General features: G+C 39.1%; 1 protein-coding gene and 1 long non-coding RNA gene across 3 annotated transcripts in view; one reads left to right on the forward strand and one right to left on the reverse strand.

The window, feature by feature from the left end:
• Nucleotides 1-4,144, reverse strand: part of ERCC6L2 (ERCC excision repair 6 like 2) — a 67,255-nt gene extending 63,111 nt beyond the window's left edge. The window contains exons 1-3 of one of the 2 annotated variants that reach the window (XM_088129860.1): nt 3,972-4,144; nt 2,084-2,136; nt 38-462 (exon numbers count right to left, since the gene is read on the reverse strand). In XM_088129860.1, the coding sequence (XP_087985986.1) occupies nt 38-462; nt 2,084-2,114 (456 nt within the window). In that variant the 5' untranslated portion in view covers nt 2,115-2,136; nt 3,972-4,144. Of the gene's footprint in view, nt 1-37; nt 463-2,083; nt 2,137-3,642; nt 3,920-3,971 lie in introns of those variants that run through there. The other variant, XM_088129861.1, reaches the window with a different exon arrangement.
• LOC148213806 (uncharacterized) overlaps nt 1-23,758 on the forward strand; it is a 45,494-nt gene that overhangs the window by 16,025 nt on the left and 5,711 nt on the right. The gene's annotated exons all lie outside the window — the stretch shown is intronic.

Raw genomic sequence — 23,758 nt, forward strand, 5'->3', positions numbered from 1 at the left:
TCTGGACCTGTAGAGGGAAAGGAGGAGGCAAAAATACCTGGATTGTCTTCCCAAGCCCCATGTCATCTCCAAGAATGCATCCACTTTTACGAACATAATGTCCATGAAGAAACTGGGCCCCTTCTCTTTGATAATCACGTAGATATCTATTAATGGTGTAAGGGATCTCTTCTCCGTCTTTGGACAGCTCAAAGGCAATTGCTGGTGACGGAAGCCTTCGGTCAGGAAAATAAGGCTTTTCCAAATCTTCATCATCGAATATTAAGTTCTTCTTTGCAGTTTTATTTGTTTTGATCTGGGAGAGTTTGGTTGTAAGTATTTTCTCTTCCTGATTTTCCCCAAAGGAAACCTTGGCAAAACACTTCCCATCACTATCTGTTTCAAAGGACATTATTGTAGCATCACAAAGCTTCCCAAGTTCAGGAAAAGGTGCAAGACATTTATCTTCAACATGCCACTGGTCTGTTAAAAACACATGCAAAGGAAATAACATTTCAGACTGAACAAAAAGCAGTGCACTGCAACAAAACTTGGGAAAAAATGCTTGCTGAAAATAACACTGGAATGTAAATTTGTATACAAAATACTAACCTTTTGCCATTATCCATGTTGAGGATCAGGCAAGATATACATCTGAATAAATAAATAAACCACTGAACTAGCCAAATTGTCATTTTGACAAATGCATCTTACTCATTTTGTGCTCACTGCATAAACTTCAACCTATTTCAAAGAATTTTGAGCACGCTGGGTACTGTGTGCATATGAAATATCTCAGTCTAAGGCTATCTATCAGAGGATTAATGCCACAGAATAAAATTAAAGATGAGATTGCATGACATATAATACATACTCCTATATGTGAAAATTCCCATGAACATGTTTTTGAGTAAATACATTAAGAATTACACCAGATCACCATCCAAAGGCCTACCACTATTTTTTCTCTATACCAGACGAACAGATGCTGAAGTTTACAGCTCCTAGCAATTGCTATTAAGAGGCGTGTTGCCTCTGATACTAGAGATAAGACAGAGCATTAATGACAGCAGGCCAATTATCACATTATGCTCCTTGAATGTTTAATCTCTCTTTAAAAGTGCCCAAATTGACGGGCGCCATTACACCTGTAATACAACTTCTCCCATCCACTTTTTTCCACACCATCCATAATAGTATGCATCTCCATCAAGCTCCTCTTAATTTTTTTCCAGGTTAAAAAGCAAAGAGCATGGCTGGAGGACTTATTTCAAAGTCTCCTCTCTTAATCACGTGACCAGCAGAGAAGTTGGATGAGGAATTAGAATGGAGAAGCCATTGCCCAACACACTTATCTACAGGAATCTATTGGGAATTTTTTTTCTGGATTTTTTTTTCTCCACAGCCCCCAGCCAGATCTGTCCCATTTCTAAATTTGAATTCAAATGTTCATTCTGTTCAGTTTTCAAAGAATTGTCCCACTAATGGACAGAAAGCCAGAGTCCTGATTTCCTGTTGTTTTAGAAATACAGGTAGTCCTTGGTTAACACCTACCCTGGTTAGCGACTGTCTGAACTCATGATGGTGCTGAAAAAGTAGCTTTATATCCAGTCCTTGAACTTATGGCCGTCGCAGCATCCCTGTGGTCATGTGATCACCATCTGGGCACTTTGCAACCAGCACACATTTACAACTGTTGCAGCATCCCATGGTCACATGATCTCCATTTGCGAGCTTCATAGCCAGCTTCCAACAAGCAAAGTCAATGGAGAAGCTGGAAGTGAAGCGCGCAAATGGTCAATCATGTGATGTCGCTCTTAATGACTGCAGGTTATTTGCTCAACGTCCACAGCGGAACTGACATTGTAAGTCCGGCGTGGTCACATGTTTTACTTAACAACTGCATGACTAAGCGACAGAGTTGCTGGGCCCGATTGCAGTCGTTAAGTGAGGAATTAAAGAATGAAATAGTGATTAATAATAATTTTAAAAATGCAATAGTGGCAATTTTAATTTTGATCTCTTTTATATCCTTACATAAGATTGAAACATCGATTCCAGCATTATTCTCTCTTATAAGGTAACTCATAAACATATAACTCACCTGTAAAAGAGGCACACATTCCTAATTGCATGTAGGAATAGATCTCCAAATGCCTATAAAATAGGAAAAAAAGTAAAGGATCAACAATAGGTAAATACCATCAATAGATATTTCACTTGATGTAGATTTTCATCCTACTATATATTAAATGTCAAAGATCAAGCAAGAATCCATACCCCAAATCTGGAAAAAAAAACTCCAAAACAATAGGCATAGTAAAACCTATGCAAATTGATTAATAAATATTACTTCAGTTTAAGAAAGAAAAATAACTGCAGACCTTTTGCAATTAAAATCCAGATCTCATACCACTAGAGAAAGAAGGTTGTACATGCACGTAAAACAATCTTTGATACGCTGAATGTCCTGAAGATTGTTTACAAGCATGACTGCAAAATCTGTCCAAACTAGAGCCAACTAATGTCTTTGTGCTGCTCACAAAGCCATATTACTGTACACATGTGTCAGTACCCTGCTTAAGTCTCATTACTACTCATTACTAAGAACTTCTTAGACAATCATGTAATCTATTATGCTTTCATAAATACCTCATTGATTAGGTATGTTAAAGACACCCACAAATTAAACTCAATTCTCAGCAATGCAATCTTCTGTTTACTTGCTAGCAATGTATAAGTACTTTAGAAGTCATTGCTGCCTTCTGGAATTGTTTTTCTTTCCAGTCTTGCCCACAGCCCTGTGATTTCCTAGTGGTGTCCCATCCAAATACTAACCAAGCCAGTCCCTATTTAATTTCTGAGTTCAGGTATTGCCACTTGATGGACAACAGCTAGTAGACTATGTGAGGAGAAAATCTGAGATAGAAACAAATCTAAACCACAGCAACTCATGCAATGTCATGACAACTGTGGGGCACAACACATTCATTCTTTCATCTAGACATATATAATTCCTGTTTTTGCACATGATTTGCACATATAGCTCACCATGGTTTATTTAACTAATCCAATTTTCTGGGTTTCCAAACACCCTGAACCATAAACTTCAACATATGAGTGAGCTTGCACAACACAGTAGGCTAAAATATAATTGACTAGATTCAGGTTCAATGTGTTCTGCAAACCTTTCTAAAGGGCCACAGAAAGGGTCTGTTTGACTTCTTACTGTCTTAGATGTGATGGGGTGTTGTTTTTATATACTTCTGTCCCATTAGACCTGTGTTTCTTAACCTTGGTGGCTTTAAGATGTGTGGACTTCAACTCCCAGAATTCCCCAGCCAGCATGTTAGCATCTCATTTGAGTTGATTTTGGGGCTGCCATCTCCAGCCTGCAATCATCCAAATACCAAAACATTGCGACACTGAAAACTCTAACTTCCTACTGCTACCTAGTGGTTATCCAGACTTTTGCAGCCCAGATATGGTAACCCTTGCAAATTCCTCTGTACCCTGTTAGGGTGTCTCAGGCAAAAGTTTTGCATCAGGTTGGGAGCCAAGCTGCTTATCCTTTCCCTCTGAAAAATCAGCCTGAATAAGTGTATTATATATAACCTGTGTACTGAGACGAGGTAGAAACCGCTCTCTGATCTTTTAACTTACTTCCTTGAGAGTTTACACGCCACCTTTGTGGATCAAGCCCACCCAGGAGGCAGCAACTCCGTACAAGTGTATTTGTACATACAGAATTATTGGACATTTACTTAAAAGCTCAGAAACAAAACGACAAGATACTAAGATATAATGAATAGAGTATAAACTCATGCTGCCAGGATCTCCGCATTAAAAGATCAATATTCTGAAGCAAGCTGCGTCACGTAAAAGCCTCTGCTCTAAAGCATTCCCTTTAAAGTTTGAAAGAAGACATTCTCAACCTCCGAGACTCCCGCGGGCTTTATTGCCACACGCCACCCATCCCATCATTTCCTTACCACCATCTCGTCGCAGCCGATGAAATCTCGCGAGAATATCATTCCCGTCGGTATCAGGTCTGTAAGAAAGGCCACTAGCTACTTTGCTTTCGAAAGGAAATCACCATAGATGTATAATCGTGCAGAATGGCCTCTCAGAACTCGGGTTCTATATAAAAGCCTTCCCCTTCCTGGGGATTGGCCGTGACTGAGCAGCCGTTTTCAGAGTACTGTGTCGCGATGACAAAACTCTAAAACTTTATTTGTCTCCATTCGGGGAGAGAGCCGGTGTGGTGTAGTGATTAGGGCATCAAGCTGGAAATTATCATGAGTTCTAGTCCCACCTTCAGCGCGAAGCCAATTGGGTGACCTTGAAAGCCAGTCACTTTCTCGGCTGTAGGAAGGAGGGAATGGCAAACCACTAATGAAATTTTGTCAAGAAAACTGTTTGTCCTGGTAGTTGCCAGGAGTCAATACTGACTTGAGGCACCAAAAAAAAAAAAAAAGGAAAAAGGTGAGGAAAAAGTGGGCATTCATAGCACAATGCGGGGTCTCAGGGAAAGCAGGTCTGATTTTCCTTCATTTATCACTCTGAGCAGCAAAAGTTTTTCCAGTTCCTGAGGGAGACTAAATGAAGTGTGTGAGGTTTTTTATTTCCTCAGTGCAGCGAAGAGGGTGTGCAGTAAAGAGAAATAAATGAATAAACTCAAGTAAAGCAAAGCCAAGGAGCAACTGCTGTGTGAAATCCAGTTGAGGACATTGGGATGGAGTAAGAACCAAGTTACCACTTTTGCCTCTTCTTGGCACCAAGCACATTCAGTTCCTTTCACCGGATGTGGCTCATTCTCCATCTACAGCAGCGTTTCTCAACATTGACAACTTTAAGATGGGTGGGCTTCAACTCTCAGAATTCCCGAGCCAGCATTGGGAATTCTGGGAGTTGAAGTCCATCCATCTTAAAGTTGCCAAGGTTGGGCTACAACAATTAGAACAGCCCTTCTCAACCGGGGTTCTGCAAAAAAGGTCTGTAGGAGTTCCGCAAGAGATCATGATTGAATAAATAAATAAACAAACAAACATATCTGCAATTTACTAACCACACTAATGTATTGCGAGTGGCTGATATAATCATTTTTATGCAGGGGTTCCCTGAGAACTAAACATTATTTCAAGGGTTCCTCCAGGGCAAAAAGGTTGGGAAAGGCTGGTCTAGAGTTTCATCCTAGCACTATGGCCAGTTAGGAACAGAAATAGTTATTGGTGCAAATAATCCACATCACTGTTACTCTATCTTGACCCCCAAATCCATTTCCTTCCTTTTCTGTTTTATTATTTAGCTATATTGCTAACTTGTATATTCCTTCTCTCCTAGCAGATGCTCAAGGCATCTCCTCTTGAATTGATCTTCTTAACATTAAGTTCCTTTACATAGAAGTTACTTGTCCAGAGTATCCAAGGGAGTTTCATAATGGACTGCATAGGTGGAGTTTAGAATCTGGGCCTGCCCAGTCATAATCTGATTGATTATGACATGATTCTAGGCTTCCTAGGTTCAGTTAGTTACTCCAGCATGGTGGCAAAGGATCTTGTAGATGGGAGGGACTTTAACTATCTTGCAATCTTATCTGCCCTTTGAAATTGGAACATGCATCCAATGTCCCTTACTATAATTTTTAATAATTTAATTTTGAGATCACTAACCTAATGGAAATAATGTTGTAAGTCACCAGACGTTTTGCTACTCAAAGGAGACTTTCCTTTTAATCAGTTGTTATCCAGTGGCAAACATGCCTTTGTTTTTGGTTTTTGGTTTTAATTTACAACATCTATGTATTTCTGATAAGTTTGGACACTCGGTTTCCAGATACCCCTAACCTAATTAGACAGTCCTTGGAAATTAATTTGAAGGATAGTCTTTTATTTGTATTTGTATTAAACATTGATGTCAAACATAAAATATGGATGGCATGATCACAATAATCACACCCATTTAGCCCAGCTATTGATTTACAGACTCAAGTTGGCTTATGTTTCAGAGATTTAAAATAATGTTCAAACTCAGAAGATGATGGCACACTGGAGTTAACAGTAGGAACCTGATTATTCATACTCTGAGCATTAACCAGTTATAAGCCATCTTTTTAAGGTTGCCTTTAAGGCCACATTTTTCACAGATCAAATAATACAATATTTACAGCTAGCCGTCTTTACAGAATCTAGGAAAAACATTCACAACTTGGGTCTCTTGGCTTTATCTGTGCCATAGTAAACTGCAGATAAGAGATACAGTTACTGAGTTCATACAACACGCTAAGCCATAACGTCACTTGTTTGATTTTTTTTAGATTTTTTTATACCGCCTTTATTATTTTTATAAATAACTCAAGGCGGCAAACATACCTAATACTCCTTCCTCCTCCTATTTTCCCCACAACAACAACCCTGTGAGGCAAATTGGGCTGAGAGATCGTTTAATGTAGTGTTGTCCAAACTTGGCCACTTTAAGATGAGTGGAGTTGAACACCCAGAAATTCCCCAGCCAGCCATGGGGTGCTGGCTGGGGAATTCTGGGAGTTGAAGTCCACTCATCTTAAAGTGGTCAAGTTTGGACAACACTGGTTTAATGTATTGTGTGAACCCAGCCATTGTGATTTCTTTACATCCCCCCAAGAATGTAACTGTTCGTTATTATTTTTAGCAGTTCAGATATCTATTTCCATTAAGGGAATCTCCCAATGCAGCTCCTTTTGTGGCTTAATAGCAGTCTTATTTGCTTGGTATTAGGCCTCCCTGTCCTTTTCTCATTCTTGTATTAAGGACATTGACAGGGCCATGTTGAAATACCTAGCCAGAAAGTATTAGCAGCATTGATGCATTATACATCACTATGGTATATGATCTATAAAATGGACCGATGTGGTTGGGAAACATCAAAAAAGGGATAATTGACTCAGTCAACTAACCTCCAAGGGAGTGAAATTTAACCCTCCAAAAATCCAGTTGTACACTATTAAACTAAGGACTCATCTTCATGGCCCACTAACCACACCATAAAGATGCCTACTAACCCACTTATAGAGGATATGTCCTCATAACACAGCCTTCATCTCATCCTCAGAAGAGGGTGTAAAGTAGCTTATATTCATCTTTAGCTGTTCTAATTCTGAAGAAGTATTTTTGTGACTCAAGTTCAACATCTCATTAACAATATTGGCAATGATAAAATCTGGGACTGGGATCTGCCCAGCTTCCATTGGCCACTTTTGGTTGCTGCAGGCACACCTGTCTACTCTGCTCACTGGGAACTAACTGGTCTCCATGGCCATTTTGGCTTCAACTGCTGGGGAAATTGGGCACCTGGCTTCCACAGTGGCATTTGCCCACATAATACTTGATTGGTACTTTGCAAAATGTTGTCCAGGCATTATGGACCTTCCTTATACACATGGAGCTAGTGTTCTTCTGGAAGAACACACACACACACACACACACACAAATAAATAAATGAAAAAGAGCTGAAAAAACAAGCCACCATTATAGACTTCATTGCTAAGGATGGGCACCAGAATACATGTCACAAACTTTGAGTGGGTTCAGTAGACAAGCAGCATCTACTAGTCCAGCCTAGCCAATGGGGAAGGGGCTATAATACTACATATAAAGCCTTGCCAATGCTCTCCTGGCAGAAGGGCTCATGGGATAATAGACATTTTCTGGGAAAAAAAATACTTGGGACTGTCTATGCTCAAATCCCCACTTAGTGTCATGGAGCCCTGCAGAGCCACTGCTGGGTTCTACTGCTTGACTGAGTTAGTGGCTGACTGGGTTAAGTGTATAGAGGAAATATGAACTTAAATGTTTCCATAACAACTAGCTAACTAGACATTCAGAGTCAAATGATGGTCACTCTGAAGCCAGCACAGCAATATCCCAATAATTTGTTTCAAGATGCATTATAGTTTGGTGGTTGCACTCTTCAGCCTGGAGAGTCTTGAAATTCTTTGATTCCACAAGTGTTGTGGACTACTGTTTTGTTTCTGTATGTTGTCTGTTTAATGGGTGACCTTAAGAAAACTTGTCTTTAAATACATATTGGCTATAAATGGATGATTCCAACAGCACTCAGCTTACACGGTTGCAAAGAATAGACCCTGTATAATGATATTTCTCATTCTGTTCAATTTGTAGTAGATATTTATGTGGAATACTCTTGTTTGTTTTTGTCTGGACAAATTAATCTGACTTATGTGGTGACTCTAGTCCCACTGGATCAATTTAATTATCCATAAGAGAGGTTATTTTATTTTATTCTGGGTTTTTTGCAGCATAATTTCAGAAACAAAATGGGGCTTTACATTAGGCATAATAATTTTAAGAATACATTTAATAAAATCAGAAATAAAGTTCAGTGACTCAAATCATTAGTAAATAAAATTATCATCTTACCAGATAAAGGCAGATGCCCACATGTTTGAGCCTCTATTTATGGTGACAAATTACCAATAATTCAAAAGACACAATTATAATATATAACTTTTATATTTACACTGATAATTGATACTTACTTGTTTTAATCTAATTCGATGCAACAAAAGAACTTTTGCACCAGGACAAAATTTAGGCTCCAAATCTAAGTACAGTTTTCTTTGAACAAGCTTTATTTCATACAGTCATGCATTCCTCTGAGTAAATGTGTGTAAGCTGATTATTTTCTAAAGGTTTTCCAAACGGACATGCTGTACAATTAGTAAATTTAAATAGGCCTTACCTACATTCTTATGTTATGGCATACTTAAATTAAACCTTCTTGTACCCTGCCTGGAGTTTCCTAGGACTGGGGTCTGTTATACATGTTGTTGACTACAATTAATTAATGAATTAATTAAAGACTTATGTTGATTATTGATACAAGATGCTACAATTACTCCTCTCCTGAATTCTTATGTATTTTGTAATAACTTCAGGGTGTTTTATATTATTGTATAGGAGTTTTATAAAGCATTCCCTCCCCTTAGGCTGATGGTGCCCTTTTACTGTATTGTTCATGAAAGGATTGTGTAAATTTGCAATTCATAAAGGCTTGTATGGGAATAAATCCCGTTGAACTCTGTGGGACTTATTTATGAACACATATGATTGAGCTGCATGCGTTCCAGCAATTTTCCATTTTCGTCCCCTCCTATCTAAAGCCAAGAAACAGCTCAAAGCTATTGTTTTATGACAGTGTTTTCAGAGCCTCTGGGCAAGAAGACATGCAGCTTGTAGAATCTCTTTGTCATAAACCACAGCTTTTAAAATTTCTGGGTGTTGGCTTTGCAGTTTAAAAATAATGTGTGGGGTTTTGACGGTATATTATTTTCTTGTGTATTCAGACCACACAATCTTTTTGCAAAGTACCATTCTTTGGAGTGGCATTTAGCCAGTGTTCAAATTCTGCTAAGCCAGTGAGCTTCAATATTCTGAGCATGTAAAGAAAACTTGTAATGTATACATGAATAAATAAATAAGAGTGCTCCATCTTGGCCTGTGGAGCAACACCGTGCCAACAGAGGGCCTCCCTAGAATATTTGTGGATAATTGCTATTGCAGCCTTGCAGTGGGTGGTAAAAAAGCATGTTGGAACAGCTCCCGAAAGATCTTGGACTACTCATTCTCCTGCCAGGAAGGATAAAAATGTATCCCAGCCCTGCAGCTATCTTACTTGTCCATCTGATTAAAATCAGTAGGAAGAAAACCATCTGAAGTACAGGCTGAGGAGAAAAAGGGCGTTCTGACTTGAACCTGAAAGAGGTTAGGATTTATGAATCCTCCTCTACCAGTTTTCTCCCCTCTCTCATAATATAAATGGTGAAATCAGGACCTGTCAGCAATTTACAGAACCTGCATCAATTCATCTCCAAGTTATTACTGGTAGATTTTGAACACAGGATTCAGCGGGCCAAAAGGCAAAACCTTAGCATCCTGGCCAAGATTGTCAACAAGATTATTTATTTGATTGATTGATTAATTGATTGATTGATAAACCATCTTTCACTTTAGATTACCATCCATGCTAGCTAACAAAATGAAAACCAAAATGTTAAACAATATTTTAAAAATCGAATGCTAAAAACCCATTAATAATTAAACACCTGGTGAAAAATGTCTTTACTGTTTTTCTAAATGGCAAGAGAACGGAGGCAATTCTACCCCATGATGAGATGTGGTCAACGGATCCCAAATATCTTTCAAAAGCAAGCCCATTATGGCTTAGCATGATGTGTGAATCCCACCAATGGTGGTTTTCCAACAACAAAACAATGCTTAGTGGGATTTGCATACTGGGCTAATCCTGCCCACCGATTTTTCCTCTTCAGCTTGTGATGATTGGGTATAAGAACTGTCACAGGAAGGGTGGTAATAGAAGATGCTTCCTCCCAATCTGTATTCCAGTAGGGAGGAGGAAACTGAGGAGAGAGGGGTTTGGGAGGTGTGGGTGGAAGGATGGACCTGAGGGAAGGTTGGGGTCTGAGTCCTAGGAAACCTCCATCTGCCCAAGGGATAGGTTTATGAATATATATTTAATGTCAGGGATGGCAAAGATTGATAGCTTATGAAGATGTTGCAATATTAAAGGAACCTCTTTACAACCCATGCTATTTAATAAAAGTTAATTCAGTTCCTGCTGTTCTTAACTTTCTCAAGTTCCACCTAGTCACATTACCTCAGATATAATAGAAAAAGGAAATTCCAAACCAGCAAAGGATTTGGTGATAACATAGCCAATAGATCTTTTGAAGATATCCCTGGTTTACTGTAATGGCATTGTTCTTTAATTTTGAAGGAAAATAGGAAATGGGCTCCCATAACAAGGAGATATGTGACACAGCTTCTCTCTTCACAGGTTCTTCTTCTTTAATAAAGGCTCTTGTAACTTATTTGGGGACAGTTCACCCAAAGAAACAAAACAGCCAAGGAAAAATGCAAACGAAAAACATCCAGAATCACAAAATGTAGCTTAGTGTGGGTCCCCCTGTGCTGTACAGCACCCTGGGCAACAACTTTTCTACAGCGATTTCAATTGGTTGCCATGGTTTATGCTCCTTCCCACATTACTCCAGTATTTTCCAAGTCTTGTTTTTCACCAAGTCCTGAGGGATATACCTCTTTTCCTTCCAGGTGATATCCACATGACAGTCTTTGGGTGATGCTTGGGTGAGATCTGGCAGATGTAGACTGTTCAGCAAAATGTATCCTGAGTTCCCTCACAGTGTTTCATAACTTGCACGAGCTAGTTCTTTGTAGAATCTTATCAGAAATATGCTCACAGAAAATGACACCAAGGATTCTTCATAGGCAATACTGGTGGAACACACTGAGCTTTTGTGCTATCTGTGTGTTGCTTTTCCAAGTATTGCTTGCATAGATTGCTGTCGGCAGAATGATGGTATTGTAAAATCATATCCTTGTTGCAGCGTCAACTATTGATGTGGGCAGTCACTGGAATATTGTTGATGCTTTTCCAGTTCTGTGGTTGGCGTTTATCTAGACGCCTCCATCATTTGATAGTACGCTGCCTAAATAGATGGACTGCAGAATAACAGAATAGCATTCTTTAAATACCATCTGCTAAGGAGCAACCATGAAAGTGGCCAGTCTTCTTCTGTCCATGTTTCTGAGTTTCTTGAAGGTATTTGGCTAGCCAGACTAGATGGGCCCTGGGCTGATTCATTGTCTAATGTTAGGTAATTGAAAATAGAATAAATGAGAGCTTGCAAACCACATACAGTAGTGTATAGTAGAAGTAGAAGTGAATGTACATTTGGAGAGTTAGCGATCCAGCAAACCTGGAAGGATAAATAATGCAGATCCTGAAAAATGTTGCATTGAATGCTATAAGGAGGTCCACTTTCCCTGTCTTTGGCTGGATTCACACAGTATATTCTTCTATAATATGACTGGTTTAGAATGGATTAAGGAAGTCCAGGTTCAAAATCCCGCTTGAGCACTCACTGAATTACTTTGGGCCAGTCACATCTTAGTGTAGCCAACCTCATGGAGCTGTTGTAGGAATAAAATTAGGGGAGACTTTCATGTAAGGTACCTTGACCTCTCAAAGAAAAGATGCAGTATAATATGATAATAAATAAGTACATTTCTCAAAATCTTATTCTTTTGTTATCAAATCTGACAGAAACATAAAAAAAAAAAAAAAAAATTCCTCTTCCAAATGTGTTATGTTGTAAAAGAAAGATGATGCTAACTTTTAACTGTTACTTCTTTCCAGGTCTGAGATATAATTCACTAATTTATCTATAAGTCTTGGGACAGAAAAATAAAATTAGAATTATTAGATTACTCTTGATCTTTGGTGACATAAGAGTAATTTAAAATTAACTTCCAAATACATTTATGTAAACTGTGTATCCTCCCGCAGACAGAATAATCCACTATGTTCACATATAAACAGAACCTTTAAATATGCAACAGATGTTCTTTTTTGAAATGGTTCTTGAATTCATTGACAGGCCTTTGGCTACACAGATGAATTAATTTGTTCGGGGCAGATTTCATAAACCCTCTAATAATTCTTACTCACGCACATCTTGACTTGATTTTTCGGATCTACAGCATGTGTTTTAAATGTTTTAACCTTTACTACTTTAATCAGGTAGCATTTATTTCAGGTTTGAAGATGATCAGTCATTGAAAGATACAGTTAACTGGGAAATAAAATCCAATTTGTCAGTTAAATCAGGTCCACAGACCTATATACATTTAAGAAATCAGTCAATTCTATTGACTCTTTTGAATGATATCACCTGCACCTTAGCATATAATAGAAACATTCTCACAAATTTTTATGAATGGGCAGCTTTAAAAAATGCTACTGCATATTATTGATTTGCCAAACTAGAAGAGTCGGTATATCAAAGCAAATAGTTGATGTAAATAATATATGGCATCTGAAGTACAGGTTTCTCTAATAGAATCAAAAAAGTCTAAATAAATAAATAAATACATTTCTCATTATACATTTTCGTTGCCCTTGAAGGACTTCCCCAGATTTATAAATTTTAAAACCTGAATCATAATGGCAATAGAGTGATTTCTTTTAACAATTTCATAGCATTTCAACATTCAAAATGCTGTGCTAACTGGGTTTACAAGGTGGTAAAATCATCCAGAATAAGAAGTCTGAAGTGCCATATTTTAACAGCAGGGAATTAGTGCCTTTACAGTACAGACATTTTAATCCCTTTTGGAGATATAAGGTCTCAGTTTTAGAAAAACCAAATGCCAGAAGGAGAGGCAGCAGAGGATGTTTTGGGGAAAACAGAGTGCATCGTCAAAAAATCGTCAAGCTCATTTGTTAGCCTTGAGCAAATCACTGCCTCATGCAAAGGTGGGCACCCCCCAGCTGTTACTGAACTCCAGTTCCCAGCTAGCATGGCTAAGAGTGAGGGATGAAGTGAGTATAGCTCAGCAACATCTGGAAGGCCATATATTGACTACTCATGATTGAACATAAGTTGCTACAATTGCTAGTACAATTATTAACTTTTGAACAATGTAACAACTCAGCATACAATAAAATTAGGAATAAAAATAATACAATTTATTATAAAGTCTAAAAGCTAGGAAGCCAATCCCAAATAATTAATAATAATCAATGGGCTTCAAATGCCCTACAGAAATGTTCCACCTTCAAGGCCTTCCTTCAAGATGCCAGGGTACTTCCCCTCCCTCCCCCAAAAAAGTAGAGGTGAGAGGACTAATCCCACAGGGGAGTGCCCACACTGAGCCAAGGTCCTGTCTCTAGTAGCATGGACTGGAACCAGTATTTAGGAGGATAAACAGTTCCTCAACTAGGATACCATGTTGTCAAATGCCCCCTAGAGGGCAAGAAAAACCAGATCCTGACAAAGATCATCCATCAGTGCAACCAATGTTCTGTCCTATAACTGAACCTGAATTCTGCTGAAAGAAGTCAAGATAATCAACTTCTTCTAAGGCATTCTGCAACTGAAGCTCCACCATATCACAAGGAAATAGTCTTCCTACATCCTTCCTTCATGGTGAATGGGTCACTGGACAACAACCAGGTGTTTACTGGGCAAGGTGTTTACAAGGTGCTGGCACTGAGCTTTAAAATCCAAAACAGATTAGCAACTGACAGTCTGAAGGACTATCTTTCTTGCTATGAATCTGTCCAGTAACAGATCAGCAGGAGAGGCATTTTTAATGATGCCCCCACTGCTATATACTTGTCTATCAGGTAGCTGCAAGAGGGCCTTCTCCTAGGTACCTCCCAGGCTATGGAGTACTCTCCCCAGGGAAATACATTTGCTATCCCTTCCCATCTCCCAGTATTTAGAAAAATGTCAAAGCCACATCTCATTCCCTGAGCTTTGAATCATACATCAATTTAATGATTTAATTATTAATTTTAGACTTTGTATTTTGTTTTAAATGCTATGATACTGAGTAGTTACACAAGGAGAAAGCAGGTATAATTTATAATAAAATTATATAATAATTTTTATATTAAATATATATTAAATATAAATTATATAAAATTATATAATAATTATATACTAATTTTATGATAAATAAAAATAGGTGCATTATGTAGAAACTTTATGATCTACAAAGTAAACTTTTAGTTTAAAAAGTTTCAACATACATCTTTTCACTATAGTATGTAAATTATAGTATGTAAACTATAAAGCAATCAAAACTTTTCTTTCAAAGTTTAGCACCAATTTTCAATACAATTTCAGGAATAGATATCAGAGATATGTTCCTTAGCTAGCAGGTGCCCATGGGTTCCTCATTACTGTTCAAGATAGGAACTTCCACCTGACTTTAGCACACAGATTTCAATTTACTGGTGTAGTAATTTCATAGCCAGTATCTGTTGGGCAGTGCTGAGCTTCAGGGTTAATGGCTGTGATCTAGACAACAGATTTCCTGACGTTTTGCCAGCAACTATAGCTGGCATCTTCAGAGACAAAGTGGTCTTTAGAGACAAGGTTGGGAGCTGATTCCTGATTGGTCCTGCTTTTAAGCAGGATCTTAGTGAGGCACAGGGCAGGTAACCAGGCTTTGTTAACTTTCAAACTTTCTTTTTTCTTGCTGAAGCTCTTGGGATGCTTGTGGATCTCAATAGCCTCTCTGTGTAGGTGTACATAATAGTCTGATATTGTTGACAGCGCTTGTATTGAATTTCCTTGAATTGAATTTCATTATCCTTATGGTGCAGTGCATGTTCCACTACTGATGTTTTCGGGCTGTCCTAGTCTGCAGTGCCTCTCGTGTTCTTTCATTCGGGTGCGGAAACTGCATTTTGTGGTACCAATGTATGCCTGTCCACAGCTACAGGGGATGTGATAGACAGGAGCCCAGTCAATCCCTGCTCAGTTGCCTGCGGTCTGCATAGCAGACCATCTTGCCTCTGAACATGCCAGCCACATTTGCCAGTGAAATGTCAGGAAATTTGTTGTCTAGACCACGGTCACTAAACCCTGAAGCTCAATACCGCCCAACAAAGATTTCAATTTAACTGTACTTTGAATAACTAGATTCCTTCCTCCCAAGGGTTTGGCAAGCTACCTGACATTTTGAATATTACACACACACACACACACACACACATCCACAGTCCATTATTTAATCCTGAGCAAAAACAGCTGAAGATATTTTGATACCCTACATGAGAAGATTTATAGCATCATGTCATATTCAGCCATCTGTTTTATGCTTAATGTAAAACTCTATCTTTTGGCGGGGGGGGGGATGATGTTTTCTTATACTCATTTATAATTTCTTCATCCTGCAACATTATCCAAATCACTGTAACAAAACATTACAATAGTTCAAAAGCCATCACTCAGCACCAGCATATGTTTTTAATGTAAATATAAAAGAATCCTCTGATGCTAGATCCTATGTTTTTGGCATGTGGGGAGTCTATATAATGTAGCCACTGTAGCTATTGACATGTGGGTAGGTGGAGAGAAATCAAGAAGGACTAGCATCCTGATTTAAAGTATAATGTGTAATTTATTAAATATTTTGCTGTATTAGAATAGATTAAGGCTACTTAGGACACTTTTATGGCTGAACCAGGCTTAGAATCCCCCAAAGAAATCTTACTACTTGCCCCCAAAGGCAGCTATCTTGGGTATTATGGGCCATGGATACAACCACACTATCAGATTATCATATAACTGATAAATTAGATACATATCTTAGTGATTTGCATGCACACTCACAAAAGAAGTTGATAACTTGATTTGGCTAATCCAAGACTTACTCAAACTTCAACTGAATTCACTATTCGGTTCTGGGAAAGCCTGAAGAAGGAGAGCATATAGAGTTCACTAAAAGTCACTCTGGAATTAAACGTTACCATTTATCTTTCACCAGAATGAAGAAAATTCATTGTGATCAGAGGTCTTTTAAAAGACCTAAGCGAAAGAAGCTACGTTTCTTTTAAACTGTAGTTTCTGTCATATATCATGTTTGGCCCATTGGCTTTGCTCTGGTAAAGGCCAGGAATGAATGTTCCTGAGAAGTGAGATGCTTTCATCTTACTCACTAGAGAGTGACCATTCTCAGGTGAAGTCAGATTTACAGCACATTGAAAGATCAAGGCACGTGAATATGTGCTGTCCATATTGCACTGAGAAAGTTAAACGGCTTTGAATCTTTCACAAATAGCACCAACAGTATAAACTCCCTTCTCAAGAAATTAGAGTTAAAAAGCATCTAAAGAGTCATGCCAGTCTAAATACTGTACAGTATTCCTCTTGAAATTTGATTCACTAAATAGACATAAGCCTCACATGAAAGCACTTTGTGGATTCAGTAGGGAAAGATGGGCAGTTGTGTATCTACAAACCTTAGATATCTAGTACTCCTAGTCGGACAGGAGGAAACAAGCTACAATTTGCTCTCAGGTAAGGGAAACAGATGAGACTGAACCCATGGTACCACCAGGAGAGGATCCTGAGAGAAGCCCAGAGCCCCACTTAGGAAAAGTAATAATACAGTACAATTCCCAGCCTACATTTTGCAGTCAGTGAGGATTAGGCTGTGAGGTGGGAGTACCAATGTGCCCTTGGTACCCACTGGTTTCCCAGTCTCATCTGACCATTTGAAATGCAAAGAATGAGTATGCCAGAAAACACTGGTTCAAGGATAACTGGTCACATTGGGTTCAACTTCACATACTTCTCTTCACATACTTCACATACATCCTCATGATCTTCCATTTGTCTCTTTCCCAGCCCACCTCAGAGGTAGCTTAAAGTTGTGTGTAGCTGAACCAGATTTAAAGTAGTGTTCCTTCTCTTCTCAAACACACTTTTTGCCTTGGACTTGATCTACAACACTTCCTCAATGGTGTGGCTGATCATGCAGTCAGGCACTAGAATTTTCCCAGCTCCTACTCACTATTTTTCTCAGCTCCTACTCACTATTTTGGATCGCTGCCAGGCATCTCTCCCCATCCAGTTGGCTTGGGCTACAGGAGAATCATCTATCTGCATAATGCCCAACCAATGCTTTCTGACGCACCAGTCAGGCATTTTATACATGGCTTTAGCCCTCTTTTGAAAGAGCACTAGACCCATCAGTTAAAGAGGTTAAAGAGGGCTAGACTTTTGTTTGATGCACAGGACAAGCACCCTAGGAGAGAGCACTAGTCCTGATTTCAGCCTTTTGAAGTAGCCCAGATTATGAAATAGATGCCATGTGAATTATGGAACTCTACTTTATTGTTATAGGGTAACAGAAATGTGAAAACCTGACAGATTCTCTCTCCTGATTTTATACTAAAAAGAATAAATGCAGAGTTTTTTCCTCACCCCTCCTGTCTATCCAGGCTGATGTTTACATAACAGTTGTTGAATTTCTTCTTCAAGGCTACCTCCATATTCTTCCATACCAGGTTGCACTAGGAAAAACATTTTTTTATACTGCCTTTATTATTTCTATAAATAACTCAAGGTGGCGAACATACCTAATACTCCTTCCTCCTCCTATTTTCCCCACAACAACAACAACCTTCTGAGGTCAGTTGGGCTGAGAGAGAATGACTGGCTCAAAGTCAGCCACCTGGCTTTCATGCCTAAGGCAGGACTAGAACTCACAGTCTCCTGCTTTCTAGCCTGGTGCCTTCACCACTACACTGGCTGGCTGTGATGGAATGTATCTATGAAGGGGAGGGTGATGTGGTGGATTGCAGCAGAGAACAAGGCTATCAGGAAGGAGGGGGTGCATTCCAGGAAGGGCGAGAAGACAAAAGACAACACAGTCTGGAGGTGGAGCGTGAGAAGCATAAGAAGTTCAGGATGGCCACTCCCTAGAACCTCCCAGGGTATATCCACTAGTTGCAGTAGTATAGATTTAGTCTGGCAAGATTCTGTCTGTATGGTGAAAGCAAATAAAGGTGGATTGTTCTTGGGCTGGGCCTGACACTGGCTATGTGTTTCTGCTTCTGTCCCAGAGAAGTTCATTACAAGTTTTCCACTATTTATGCCAACAATGGGTTTTGCATAGTCATACTTTTTACTGCTTTCATTACTTTGAGGGGGTCAGCACCATTTTGTCTATTCCAACACCACTGCCAGGCCATGAGGACCGAACTAGATCCCTTGGTCATTCACTGATAGCACTGTCACTTGTTGTAAATCACCGTTTAAGTAGAGATGATGAATTATACGTTCAATTACACATACAGGTAGTCCTCACTTAACAACCATTTGTTTAACATTGGTTCAGAGTTATGACAGTCTCAGAAAGGGTGCTTTACAGCCCATAAAGCACTTCCAGCCGTCGTAAAACATCGTGCCGCCCCCTCCCCCCCCCCGAGGTCATGTGGCTGCATTTCAGGCATTTGGCAACCAGCTCACATTTGTCACATATGGTTATAGAATCCCATTTTTTTCAAATTGTGCTTGCCATTTTTTTCAAATTTCTTACACCAAAGTTATCAATGCATGGTGCAACATGGATGTTTTGTTTATCAGCCAGCTTCTCACAGAGCCTGACACTGACTAGAGCTGACAGAAGGGACTGGTCCATGGTCACTAGGCTGACATCCATACCTAAGGGAGGACTAGAACCTGGATCTTCTTGCTCCGAGTCCAGGATACCATGCTAGCTACACTAGTTATTAGTGTAAATAACTCCTGAATTCCCATGAGAAATCTTCTCCCTTCATGACCTGTCATTCAGGCCACCTGAAAGGTGGCCAAACACTAGATTCCCACCATCCTTGCCCAACCCCAAATCACCACAGATTAAGAATGGTAGTTCTTCCTATTCGGTGGAATGGAAATGAAGTTGGGGGAGGCCATCAATCACTTTCCTTAATTTTTCTCACATTAATAAAACTTTCGAGATAGCACTGCATGCCAGCCTCACTACTGAGGCACCACTAGTGCACCATTAGGGCAGTAGAATTTATGTTGGCATGCTTTTTTAGCAGCTGAAGAAAAAGAAGAATGCACATTAAGCCAACAGTCCATTACATATTTTTCAGATTTTTAATGGTTTAGTTGGGCCTGGAAACAAACTGATCATTATTTATTGGTGAAGATTAATGAAGAATTCAGTGGCATTCTAACTGAAATTTTGCACTAAAAAAATGCAGTCTAGTCTGTAGGACTATCTAATTGTTCCGTCCTCCCGCTGCCCCAGCATTCACATTTATCAACTTGAGAAGATAAAAATAGCTTCCCACTTCACACATTGCAGGAAAACATAATGCCTTTTCTCCTAGAACACTATCAGCTGTTGGCTACAGGCACCAAAACAGAGTGGCAGTGGATTATAAGAATATTTGTAACCTATTTACTGCCCTCTGTAATTTACAGAATCCAAATCAGATGAAGTAAAAGCTAGCTGTGGGCCGATTGCTCCTGTTCGATGTGGGGCTTTCACACATTTGGAAAAGATTCAAGTATTTTCCCCTACAGTGCTAGCAAATCAAGAAGAGCATACCAAATCAAGGTTTAAAGTAATCTTGACTTCATTCATACCATGGGATGGGGGGGGGGCATGGAGAGGAACACATCCATTATCAAATGGATTTTCCTGGCTGATTGAAATTCTGTTTCTGAATTTGGCACACCTGGCCTATAATTAATTGTTTCTTCTCATGATATATCCATTGCTATAGGGCATCCCTGTTATTTCCAGGCATTTAAGGGAGAGAATTGCTGAAACATACATGGAAGAATCATTTCAATATCATGTCCTTAAAACTAATGCAAGAAAGTACTAATAAAAACTATTTAAAAGTTCTTGCTTAATATTTCATAAAGCATATCTTAACTATATATATATACCAAATCAAGCTTTAAAGTAATCTTGACTTCATTCATACCATGGGATGGGGGGTGGGGACATGGAGAAGATATAATATATTACATTATTAAGCTGTGTGTGTGTGTGTGTGTGTGTGTGTGTGTGTGTGTGTTTGAACAAATAAATTCCAGCTTGAAATGCTTTACTGGGGTGATATATATTAGGATTTAATCTACAAAATCTGTGATTGCATCACAGTCCTTGCTTTTTCCGAATAATCTCACCTTCTATTACTGAAACATGTAAGAGGTTCCAAGGAGTTAGTCCTCAGTGCCAACAAAAAGTAAACTTTGAAGCCTTTGCTTCAAAAAGAACCACAGATGTTTCAGTAATCACAGGAGTGAGTCTTGTGGAAAAATAGTGTGAGAAGAAGCCTTTATAGTTTTACCAAATTTTACGGTTTTGAACTTTTCCTTTTTCTATAAACCTTACAGTAATGAACCCCTGTCCTTATTTCCTATCTTCTTCAGTATTCTAGTCTGATTAAACATACAGACTTTCATAATTTACAACGAAAATTTTATAAAATATAATGGAAACAAAAGTGGTCCTTTTGCAAAGAATGATTCGCATTTATATCATAAGGTATTTTGTTGTTCAGTCGTTAAGTCGTGTCCGACTCTTCGTGACCCCATGAACCATATTGCGCCAGGCCTTCCTGTCCTTCACTGCCTCCCTGAGTTTGCTCAGTTTCATGCTCAATCATAAGGTATGGCTTCCATAATTAAAAGCTAACTCCTTGGTAGAATGTACAGCAGTTGGCAGTACCCAACTGATCTTGGCTGGCCTTGAAAAAATTAAGCAGAGTCCGCCTTGATTATTACTTGGACGGGAGACTACCAGAAAATCCTCAGGCTTTGCACTAGAACGAGAAATCTAGAATACATCCTTGAAGAAAGCAATGCCAAAAACTGCTTCCTTGTTATTTAGAGGGCATTTGTGCATATCCATGTAGATGTTAGTAAGTTCAGCTAAAGGAGACCTTACTGATAGGCCAGTCCCTGTTCTTTTATACTGTCAGTTCTACGGGGACATTCACCACCAGTTGATTACCCCCCTTTTATTTAAACTTCCAGGGCATTCTGATAATTTTTATTTGCATTATCTGTTAAACAACCAAGATAAATTTATTTCTCTAAAAGTAGCACAGTTCTGCTACATTATGTGTAAGGTTCACCCTCAAATGGTTCCCAACAGTTATTGAAGTTAGGGGATAATTTTGCTTTGTTTGTTTTATAGAATGCATTTTTATTGGTCAGTGACTGAAACAAAGTCTCTGTCTGTCTTACTGATAGGACATTATTTTGGACACCAGCCAAAATATTTATTTTCTGTACAAAATTCCTTCCCCCAATCTACAATGATAAAATATTATGACATTGAAAATGACAATCTACTTCATTTTTCAACCAGAATAACATAGCAGAAATATGATATAATTATTTATGCCTGATATTATTATTTCTTCCATAAATTCATGTTTACATTCACAAGGCCTTTCTTCTTCTTTCCCTTGGACTTCCCAGCTTTCCCCACCTCTCTCAAATTCCTGGATTTCAAAAGATATACATGCATGAGCCTGCTGATAGAGGGGGGTTGGTGGAAATCTCATCCCAACCTTCACTAGGGCTACCATATCTGGGCAGCAAAAATCCATGTGAATTCTGCTGGACATCAGGAACTCTGCAGCCCAAATATAGTAGCACTACTTTTATGAGTGCAGGTATAAACTGTAAACCAGTTAGCTCTTGGACTTGACTCTGATTCTAAATCCTACCAACATTTAGAATTAAAATATATTCTTCTTGAACAACTCTAAAACACATGGATTTTGTGAAATTTAAAAGAAAAATATACCTATCAGGCAAAGGCCATATCAGTAGAAGAAATGTGTTCCAATATTAAATATATTGATATGGACCACTGGTATAATGTATCTCCAAATGAGTCCCAACCAGCTTTGGAAATAGAACAAGCAGCTGGAAGCTCACTGCAGAGGAACAGGAGAATTTTCTGAGGTTTAGTGAAGGGAGGAACAAGCTGTCCTTCGACCCTGTTGTGAAAGTGGACACCCAGGGAGTATCTGTGGTTCCAGCCAGATGTGTCTCAGAAAGTACGTTAATTTCAACTATTGCAAATGCTAGCTTGCCTTCTTGCTGGAGGTGAAGTGACAGGACTGGAGATTGGTCCTTTCTTTTATAAAATGCATCAGGGAAAAGGAGTGTTGAAGGAAGCGGCTGAATTAATCTCTTGAACCACTGATTATAATCTTTGATCATTCCCAGAGAACTGATGAGGTGCCTAAGGCTGACCAAGAGCAAACATAGTTTCTTCTATGTTTAACTGTGAGATAGAAACAAAGACAGGGAGAGCACATAATTCCCTTTTACATGGCATTTTTATAAGAAAAATAAAGACTTCTTTAACCAAGAAAAAGATCAGAAGCTGCCTGACAGCATCTTTTCAGACTAACACATTTTATTAAAAGGCATATGCTTTTGTGAGTCTACCAAATTTTGGTTACCATAAACTAACAGAGCTCTCCTCTTACAATGTTTACAGTGTTTTCCTTTCTCATATTTCAAGATATTATTTTGCTATTTTCTAATTCTTGTATTCTATCATTGATTTGCTATGTTCCAATCTAATCTATGTCTACTATATTTTATAGTTTTAAATTCCTATATCCTTATTCTATGGTACACTTTACCTTGACCTTCCCTTAAGTATGGCCTCTTTAAGTCCACTGGCCTGTTCCTGAGGCTCCTGAATCCACACTCCCCTACAGGCCCTAGCATGGCTTCTAGTCAGCTGGGTGCTGGCTACAGAGTTGACATCCCTTGAAATTGGCTTCTTTGCTGCTATCTGGTACTTGGCCTGGGTCACTTAAAGTGTACTGCTGTTTCTTCCATTAATGGCTGTCATTATTTGTTAGCTCCTGGGCTCCTCCAGATGTTGGAACTCCAAGCCTCCTGATATTGCTTGCCAGTGCCTGGGCTTAGGTTGCCTAGGCTTACTTGCCAGCACTCCAAGCCTTGATGAGGGCTCAGCTGACATCCTTTCAGGAGCTTGATGTTCTCTTGCAGCTATGAATTACCTGCTTTGTCTGTTGCAGATTGCTCCTTGATTTTCCCCCTGTCCTGGGTGCTGCCATGCTCATCTCATCTATAGTTTGTCTATAGGCTCTGAAGGTCTCCTTCTCCTCCTTCTTCTCCTTCTACTCCTTCTTCCCCCTCCTCCTCCTCCTCCAACTCTTTTCTTCCACACCACAATTTCCTTTTCACCCAAGGCCCTTTTTAAAGGGCCAGATCATCCAGTTTCTTAAAAGGAACCCAAGAAAGAAGAACATCCTGAATTAAACCGTGCTTAGCTTGAAAAGTTGAAACGTAAGGTATTATCTACCTCCCAATCACTGGAGGCAGAATCAGCTGGCCCTGACTCTGAAGGAA

This window comes from Python bivittatus, unplaced genomic scaffold (genome assembly GCF_059951505.1).
Source record: "Python bivittatus isolate LINGU-HERP-01145 unplaced genomic scaffold, Pbiv_v1 ctg000850_np1212, whole genome shotgun sequence".
Taxonomy (NCBI): domain Eukaryota; kingdom Metazoa; phylum Chordata; class Lepidosauria; order Squamata; family Pythonidae; genus Python; species Python bivittatus.